The following is a 10,142-nucleotide window of genomic DNA, read 5'->3' as shown; positions in this document are numbered from 1 at the left end:
TGCTTCCATGTAGTTAGCTACATTTTCTTAGCAGCTTCTCTTGTAGCTAGTTACTTTAGCAAAAGGCTAGTTTGGCTGTAGTTGTTTGAATCATGAGCGGCTTGTGTCTTGACAATTGTAGTTTCCACAACATTACGGATTTGTAATAGTTTATTTAAAACCAGAGAGTGATGTTCTTATCTAATAGCAAGTTATATATTGGTGATATCTTTCTGGAACTGTTTCAAATATGCCTCTAAAATGTTGTTCTTGCATCAGAGTCCATTTTTACCACTGACATTGCTATAGAATTAGAGTGTGAAGTTACTCACAGTATGTTTGGTGAATGTTTATACATTTGAATTCATACATTTACTATGCAGGACATATCCTGTTTTTAAGGTAAATGATTATACACGTTTAACAGCCTTGAAAACAGGCCATGGAATTGTCAAGTTGACTCACCACTGATGTAAGCGCCATCTGAAAACTGTATATGCGTGCCAGGCCAAAGTCTGCCAGTTTGATCTGACCTCCACTGGTGACCAGAATATTCTGAGGCTTCAGATCTCTGTGAACCACACGGTGTGAATGGAGGAAGTCTAACCCCTGCAGCAGCTGGTACATCATATCCTGAAAAACACAGAAAACCCAGTGATTCCCAGTTATCTCTGTCACAGATATCTTAGCATTGCTTTATGGACGAGTAACAGGTCAATGAGAGGGTAAAGGAAATCAAGAAGAAAGGAAGGAAACTCTCAAAGACCTGGGCAGATTACCATAGGTCTCTGTTCATATCAGAATTTCTGTTTGGAAAATTAGGGCTCTTGGGGCTTGAAAAAGGAAAAAGTGAGTGTGGCCCTTTAAATCTGGAGCGTGGCAGATGTTGTTAACTGACATTGATGCAGCGCCGGAAAGATGTGTTACTTTAAAGTCCTGTTCTGCTGGGCCTCCACTTCCCTGCAGCTGTCTCTCAAGCACTTGTTCAGTCTGAGGGCCAGGCAAGAAACAAGCCTTAATGCCTATGAAATGAGAGAAAACGGCTTAACTGCCATTTCCTCTAGTGTAACTTGCACAACAACGGCATGAAAAAACTACAGCCATGGAGGTTTTGGGGCTGCCCTGATGTCCGATAAGAAAACGTGTTTGACAAATGGAAAAGGGTTTTTAAAAAAAGCAAGTGACCAGTTGTTGCAAGAATTGCCCTAAACTAGAGGCATGAAGCGATGGCAAGCCTGGAAAAACCTGCCTCCAAGACCTCACAAGTGACATGGATCTGAGCCCACCACCCCATTCATTCCCCAACCAGCTGGTAAGTGATTAAAAGCACTGACACAATAGTGTGCACACTCAAGCAGAAAACATTTGCAAACGGCACAGATCTGGTCATGCCGGGGAAAAGGACAGGGCCTCTGATAATGCGGATAAAGGAAGCTAGAGCCAAATGAACGTGTGTATGAGGGTGAGGCCTGGGTGCACGGTGGCCAGTATAAACAAGGGCCTCTTTCTAAATGCCCATCCAGCCATGACCTGCCGGACCCACCAAGCCGCTGTGGCACAGGCAGGCTGGCGCAACGGTATTATGCCTCATCAGTTACTCTGCTTTGGCTTCAAGCCATATTGCCACATTTCCTTAAGCATAATGACCCAAGGACAAAACAAACACTCACCCCACAGCACTGTTTTCTCATCTCAAATGAGTTAACTTAAGCGGCACTGCTTCTACTGAGATTGTATAATTAAAGGGTTAATACCATTGACCTGTTTATTTAACATCTATTGAATAGGATGAATATATATCTAATACCAGTATAACAAGCAGAACCTTATCCCATGTAACACCTGTTAAGTGGCTATAGAAAAACCTCTCGTTGTCTTCCCCAGTGCAATTCAAGAGGTTGAATTTAAAAGCTATGGAAGTGCCACTTAGTGCATTTCATTGTCTAGCATTACCTCATAGTGAGAAAACCTGATTACAGCTTAAAACCATCTGCTTAAGCAAGCAACGGCATCAACCTCGAACACCCAGGACAAACACTACACCTGTCCTCAACAGCATCTCGTTTCCAAAGGACATGGACAGAACACTAAGGAAAAAGAGAAGAGACAAAAAACACAGTCTCCTTAAAAACAGCAGTCAAAACAGAGCCTCCAGAAGGCACTCCCCATTCTCATGCTAATTCCTGAGAGGCAGCCATATTGTTTATTGTAGCCTGGCACAATACAAGACATCTGCCAGTTAGCATTAGTTGTAATTCTCTCCCCATGCTTCATTAGGCTCTCCTTTATGGGGCGGAGACAAGCCTCAGAGAGACGCTGAGCCTGGAATGGCCGGCCGGACTTGCCAACACAACACCAGCTGCTTGATGTCCTTCCAGCCCGTTTGATTCCTGGGGCCTTTTTCATCAATTAGCATGTGGTGGGTCCAAAATGGGGCAGGAGTGGACAGAATGGGGGATTTGGAGTGGATGGGAAGGGGGGGGTTGAGCTGGGAGCTCTGCAATCTGGTGTCTTTCTGGGAGGGCGAAAGTAAATGAAGTTGTTGGGGGTCTTTAGCAATACTGCACTAGAGCCTATCATCTGTCCCTGATGTCCATTATCTCATGTTATGATGAGAAATCCAATCAGCCCAAGAAAATGAAAACTAATGACTAATGGCTACAAACTTTATTAATATTGGTTGGAATTAAATTAAGCTCATGTTTGTGAGTTGTTTTTATTTTAATCATAGGTGATAAATGAAAGGAAAAAACCAACATGAAGTAACTTAATGAAGGCCAATATGAGCCACAAGAACAGCTCCAGTGTGCCTGGTCATACCTTTCGCAAATCTTTGGAACTGAAGGATGATCATTGTTCCCAATGATATTCATTGATGAACGATTGTTCATCATTTTCCCAATGATATTTCCTTAATTAATGTGATGATGGTGGTTGAAGGCACTTTGCCCAAAACCTCCCAAATGTTTAACTAGGCTGAGATCTGGTGATCTTAAAAGCAATAACATATGATTGACTTCATTTTCATGCTTATAAAAACATCAGTTCAGTGAATCGTCATGCCCTGTGGTTGGAGGTGAGGTCATCCTGGCGGAGACCACTCCCATCACAATGTGCTGAAATGTTTCATCATAGGATAACAGTGATCAGTCAGAAGAACTTGTGTTTTTAATAAATACAACTATATTAAATTGCAGTCTGAACCACACTGTAGCTCTATTCACAAAAAATATATTTGTCCATTTGCTGTTCTCTTCAAAGTCTTGCCAGATGAAAACCATGCATTCATTAATGGCTGATCAGAAGCAAGACCTTCTGTTGAGTCATTTTCTGAATAATTTCAAAAATGGTTCTGACTGATGAACATCTGAACACACTATGATCTGAGAACCAGATGATGTGCTATAAAATATGGTCAAAATCGATGTTTCCCTTAAGATTTTGTTGACCAAAGAAGTAGCAACAGAAATATGAACTTTAGAAATGTCTCAGTTTTCAGAAAAAACTCAACTAAATGAAGAGAAATATCTCATTTCAGGACTTAATGTATCATATCCTTTGGGCACAAGCAGCGAAATAAGATAAATGGATTTGTAAGACTAGCAGGTGGGAACAGGACTGATGAAAAAGAAGGTGTTCGGGAAAAAATATCTAGCATCTCCACTAGATATTCAGCATTTTAGAAAGTGGTAAGAGAACGCTGACAATGCTGGCCTTAAAGGATTATCTGTGGACTAATGAAAAGTATATCCATGCTACATAAGGATCGCTTACTTACTGCCCCTTACAGAAGCCTCCTACATTCAGATTCTCTATTCACAACAAAAAGCGAGCAACTGAGAGGGCCACTGCAGACAAAACCACACATACACACACACTCTGAACAACATTCCTCTGGCTAGTCTTCAGTGAAAGCCAGAGCTGAATGAAAATAGAGGCACACACAAGGGCCCAGCTCTTTAATTAGAAGCCCATCTACCACATGCACTGCCCATCAAAAGGCCAGGCCTCACCCTAATCTTGGAGAGTTCCATCCTCCATCTGCTTCTTTAAAGCATGCCAAAAGACTCCATTTATATTCTCATTCACGGGCCTCAAAGTGGAAATCCAAAACACAAGGTTTACTCGTGTTATACACATAAGTCATACTGGTGAAAGTGTGTGAGGTGCACTGAATCAGCTAAAAAAAGGAGAGGTCAGTATATATACAATCAAGGCCAAAAGTTTACATACACGTAAAAATAAGCGAAAGATCTCTCACAACTCCACATATTTCATGTTACCCTATATTTCTATTGACAAGTCAGTTAACGTAGATGCTACTTTGCATCTACTTAAACAATCAAGGCAGACTTAATTGAAACCAGGCTTCCAGTGTGTACAAACTTTGACATACACCAAGTTGACTGTCTCTTTCAACAGTCTGGAAGATTCCAGGAAGCAACGTAATGACGTTTAGATGCTTCCGATTGGCCAATTGTCATAATTGGGAGTTAATTAGGAGTGTACCTTAGGAGTGCAGACAGCTCAAGGTACTACTAGCATCTGCAAGCAAACATTAAAGTCTTGGGACCACACAGACTGCATCGTTCAGGGAAGTGGAAGAAAATAACTCTAAATGAATGAAATTTAGTCAGAAAGAACCAGTCTTCAACTGAAACCAAAACAACAATAAAGGGTCTGGTGAAGAAGGCATCAGGTACCAATATGTGTATCCATGGTTTTACTGGGAAAAGGGTCTGGTGCAGTTGGTGCATCCACCTTGTGAGGAAGGATTATCTAGAAATACTGAAGTAACATCTTAAGACAACTAAAAAAGTTCAAACTTGAACTAGTGATCCTAAACATACCTCCAAAGTTGTTATAAAACAGCTTATAGACAACAAAGTACTTAAAGTACTGGAGAGGCCATCATAAAAACCTGACCTGAATCCCATAGAAAATTTATGGACTGAACTTAATAAGTGTGTCCCCGCAAAGGAGGCCAACAAACCTGACTGTCTCACCAAATCTGTCTAAAAGTCGAAGCTTAATTAAAGAAGTATTGTGAATAGCATTTGGAAGGCTATCCCAAGTTTTGATTCAAGATCAGGTAATTTAAGGGCACAAAATACTATCAAGTGTGTATAACTTTTTGACCTTACATAGTAAATAAATGACTAAATAAATCTCTCTTAACTAAATGGCCTTTTAAATGGCCTCTTCTGAAAATAAATTGGACATGCTAAATGACTATATTAGAAATAATTTAACATGAAATGTGTGGAATTTGAATATTTATAATGTAGCTGCATTTAAACACCACTGCTGAGATGTCAAGGATCTTCTGGTGCAATGTAGCGCCATACTGATTTATAAATGATCAGCTGTTGAGTACCTTTATGGTTTCAGGTGGCACTCCCGGATCAGGCGCTTTTTCTAGGTATGTGGTCAAGTCTTGGTCCACATGCTCAAAGACCAGAGTCAGTTTGGTCTCCCGATCAGTTCTAGAAACTGTACAGACATCGAACAACCTAGAGGAATAATGTAAAAAAAACAAAAAACATACCATTATGAACATATTCAAACATACTACTTTCACTGTTTTCACAAAACTGTAAAGAATGTCATTCATTTTCAACTTTCCTGATGTTCAAATGTGAAATGTGCCAAACACTATAACAAAGAGGGAGAAAATCCCAAAGGGTGAGCTAACTGTCCAGACTAGTCTGCCTGATCTCTGAAAGAATGCTTGTTATGCTTCAAATACCAGAGTGCAAAGAAATGATCAGCATTTCCAACCGTAAGCTAACGACACGTCAGCTTCTTGACACACTCCACATATTCAAATTATTCTCAAGTGAACATGAATATTATATTTTACATTACTATTCAATTAAATTAATGTTATAGCCCATTGTAACACTGAGTAATATTTTATTAAATGTCACATCTCGATAAATAAAATAAAATTATTGCCAAATAACTGGCCATTTCACATTTTAGCTCATTATTTTTGGACTTCCATTTGCTTAATATCAGAATGACTACATGTTAGTTATATACATGTTATATATATATACACTGATCAGCCATAACATTATGAGCAGTGACAGGTAAAGTGAATAACACTGATTATCTCCTCATCATGGCACCTGTTAGTGGGTGGGATATATTAGGCAGCAAGTGAACATTTTGTCCTCAAAATGGGCAAGAGTAAGGATTTGAGCGAGTTTGACAAGGGCCAAGTTGTGATGGCTAGACGACTGGATCAGAGCATCTCCAAAACTGCAGCTCTTGTGGGATGTTCCCAGTGGTCAGTATCTATCAAAAGTGGTCCAAGAAAGGAACAGTGGTGAACTGGAGACAGGGTCATGGGCTGCCAAGGCTCACTGATGCACGTGGGGAGTGAAGGCTGGCCCGTGTGATCCAATCCAACAGACGAGCTACTGTTGTTCAAATTGCTGAAAAAGTTAATGCTGGTTCTGATAGAAAGGTGTCAGAATACACAGTGCCCGACGGTTCAGGGCTGGTTTGGCAGCAAAAGGGACCAACACAATATTAGGCAGGTGGTCATAATGTTATGCCTGATTGATGTATATATGTATGAAAAAAATGACTACCTATATGCACACTGCTTTGTACTATTAGGAAAACACCAGGGCACAAAAACATTGTAAAGTCACATCATATTCAATCTTTTAATAATGACATTGATAATGAACAGCATTTTTTTTTTTATCTAACCCATCTCAGAAGCAACTGAATCATCCTAGATCTGACCTATTACATGATGTGAGAAAACCAGTTATACTTCATAAAGTTAATACAACCAGCTAAGGCAACATTTTCGGTAAATTAGATGAAGCAATGTGGTACAGTATGTACTTCTGTAAATTAGAGAAGCTTAGTAAGAATTATCAAGAAGAAAACGTCCCATTAAAGATTGACAGGTCTCAAAACATGCATCTCATCACCATGAGAGACATGTGTGAGGTACCATCATATTTCAAGTACATACAAAAATGCCTTATCATAGTGGTGGCTGAACATTAGATGATACATTTGTGCCAATAGCTGCATGAAATTTAAGCACTTCAGTAATCACTTATGATTCTTATGACTCAATGTTCAGGGTAAAAAAAGACAACATTTTAAAAAGGACAGATTATAATTCTAAGTGGCAGACCAAGCCAAGCCTTTAATGTTATATTAAAATCCTGGAAAGTAACACATTCCTGTTACATCATTGATTAAGTTTCTCCAAGAAATTCTTCTTCCAGAATCCAAATTGTTCCTTTACAATGGAGCCTCTCTGACATGAACCATATGGAAAAAATAAAATTCTCATTTGAAACATCTAAGAGTAGCCTGTAGCTACATGAGTCCCTGAGTATACTGCAGACCAGGTTTCCGTTTTCCACATGCTGCTTTACATCAGAGACAGAGTATTTAGTGTGTAGTCTAAAAACTTCTTTGTTCACTGCACTTTTTTTACAGTATAAATGCCACATGCATTGCACAATATGGTAGAGGTTCACACTAGCCTACCATGTGAAAGACACACATTAAAGACACAATGGAAGTATTCTTCAGGGTATCAGCCCAAACACAAGGAAAGGTACAAATGAGCACTTTTTTAATCTGGGGCTGATTAAAACACTTTGATTTAGTTCAAAATATTTATATATTTGCTGCTGTGGCTGCTATCACCCTCAGGCCTACCTGATGGGAGCCTTGTGGCTGTAAATAGGTTGATCAACTGTTTATACCTGCACTCTTTATTCAGAGGATAATCTCATGTAAATGCTATAGACTTGTAGTACTTATAGTTCCTAAAAAACTGCTGCTGTAATCATACAGGCTATGATGCTCATACTGAACACTTCTTAAATACTGTTTGATTTTATAGTACAGCACTGTGGCAGGGTGATTACAATCCTAGAAGAGGATGGACTCCCTGAGTCCGGTTCCTGTCACGGTTTCTTCCTTGTGTGGTATCTGTAAAGGTGCTTTGTGACATTATCTAATAAAAATAGAGTGCATTTCGAGAGTGCAGAGTTTAAAACCCCCGCCCCGACTTTACCTGACCACGTTGGGGTGCTCGAATGACTCGAGCTGCCTCAGTACTGCCACCTCGCGGATAGTGGACAGTGGCATGCCCTCTTCTTCGGTTTGCACGCGCACCCTTTTCAGCGCCACGAAGCGTCCGTTCTTCAGGTCGCGCGCCTTGTACACCTTCCCGTACGCGCCCTCGCCGATCTCCGCCACGGGCTCATACTGCTGGTTTAGACCTTCTTTTTCCATCATTTATTTCTATCTACTTGTCTTTCTGGCACGGGTGTCTTTGTGCTTGGATGCAGCCCTACCCCGGGGAATCCCGAAAACGTGCCCGGCGTGGCTCTTTCACGAAGCCATGACCGGGAGAGTCAGCGCTGCTTCTGCACGTGCGTTGCCTATAGAAAGAGAGAGCGCAAAGCGAGGCAAGGTAAATACGAATGAGTGGAGCACAGGCTACAAATTACCATCACAACAAACTGATGTCCAAACATTTATCCCTCTGAACGTTCCCTCAAAACACCCCCCCCCCCGTTTTTACGCACTGCCAGCTGTAATACCATGCCATGTTCACCATACAAACATGTGGAGTATTTTTAATTACAATTATTAAAGCGCTTGTTATATACATATAGTATTGTGTATTATATGCAAACATCATACAAAGGTTAAAATTAAGAAATCCAAAAGAAGGCGTTCAATTAACCCGGTAACATAAACATAACATACAAGGGAACGATCATCAGTAATAATAAATATAGAGAGACCATATAAATAGACGTTAGTGGGAAGTTGTTCATATATAAAGTTATGACAGGATGGGCAAAGATGCTCGTGCATTTTGTCGCCCCGAAATCCCCGAGCACGTGGCTGCCTACTGATTTCATTGTTCAACGAATCAATAAAAAGCTCTGACCAAACGCTCAAAAGCCCCGCGTGTACACAAGAGTTTCATTTTGCGCATCTGGTCTAGCTGACAATACCACAATATTGTCAGTTTTTATAAATCGGTAGTTTATTATATATTAAATGCCTTTGAGAATGAGTGCAAAGCAGGCAAATGGAAAAGTCGTGGACCACATGCAAAACTGTAAAAAGTGCATAGCGCAATAAAACAATTCTGCAAATGATAGACTATGTTACTTACCCCTTTTTAGTTTCGGACTGAAATGTAAATCACGCTACAGTCGTTTGCGTTTATTAAAAGAAAAAAACTGCGAGAAAGAAGTAGCAGCAGAGGGGTTTTTTTTATTCTCTCGCCCCCTTCTACATCCCGGAGTGTCCTAGCGAGGCCACACAGGTAGTCGGCGGCTGCAGCGCTTTAACCCCCATCCTCCCTGCGCCAGCGCCTGCGCCACTCCGGCACACTCAGCTCAACGCAGCGACTTGCTTTTTCTTTTCTTTCCCCAAGCCCTCAGTGAGCGTGCAAGGAGATCTGCTTATATCCTCAGCTCGGCTAGGCTACCGTCCGTCAGTTTTCCCCCCACTACGCGTTTTTCCCATCTAAGCGGAGAGAGTGTGGTGCGCTGGGCTGCTCGGTGAGCTTGCTCTGCCCGTCGCTTTCCCACGCTGGGCTGAATGTTGCCTCGACCCCCTCCGGAGGAGTTTGACACAGAGCAGGGACGTTTCCGCATTCCTCGGCCGACTACAAAGGCCAGCCGCTTTCTCTCTCGCCTTTTCTCTGCCTGCCCTCCCCTGCTACTTCACCATTCACAGCTCTCTCTCTCTCTCTCTCTCTCTGTCTCTGCCCCCTCTCTTTGACTGTCAAAAACTTGATCAGCGCAATAAACTGGGCGGTAGAGAACGAGCTGATCTATCAGTACTGTTATAAAACCCTTTCGGTATAAAACACGTCATGCTGTTGGACTCCGACAGAGTTTTGCGATGTTCAAGGCCCAAAGTCAAACGGTTCAATGACAAGCAATCAGTTGCGTGCCAAAGATGGCATCCCTCGTGCTTTCAAAGTTACGTAACAACAGCAACAACAACAACAACAACAACAATAATAATAATAATAATAATAATAATAATAATTCCAATAAGTTCTACATGAATCTTGTATACAGTAATAAGACAACAAAAATAATAATGAAAGAAAGAAGGAAAGAAAGAAAGAAAATGACTCA

General features: G+C 41.0%; 1 protein-coding gene across 2 annotated transcripts in view; it reads right to left on the bottom strand.

The window, feature by feature from the left end:
• cdk6 (cyclin dependent kinase 6) overlaps positions 1 to 9,848 on the bottom strand; it is a 32,842-nt gene extending 22,994 nt beyond the window's left edge. For both annotated transcript variants that reach the window (XR_009203441.1, XM_058377762.1), the window contains exons 1-4: positions 9,164 to 9,848; positions 8,045 to 8,414; positions 5,357 to 5,492; positions 445 to 612 (exon numbers count right to left, since the gene is read on the bottom strand). Coding sequence is in view for 1 of the 2 variants with exons in the window: in XM_058377762.1 (XP_058233745.1) it covers positions 445 to 612; positions 5,357 to 5,492; positions 8,045 to 8,268 (528 nt within the window). In the remaining variant the exon portion in view is untranslated. The remainder of the gene's footprint in view (positions 1 to 444; positions 613 to 5,356; positions 5,493 to 8,044; positions 8,415 to 9,163) is intronic.
• Positions 9,849 to 10,142: the final 294 nt, after the last annotated feature.

The sequence above is a fragment of the Hemibagrus wyckioides genome, linkage group LG24 (assembly GCF_019097595.1).
Source record: "Hemibagrus wyckioides isolate EC202008001 linkage group LG24, SWU_Hwy_1.0, whole genome shotgun sequence".
In the NCBI taxonomy this organism is placed as follows: domain Eukaryota; kingdom Metazoa; phylum Chordata; class Actinopteri; order Siluriformes; family Bagridae; genus Hemibagrus; species Hemibagrus wyckioides.
This window is presented reverse-complemented; position numbering and strand designations above follow the sequence as displayed.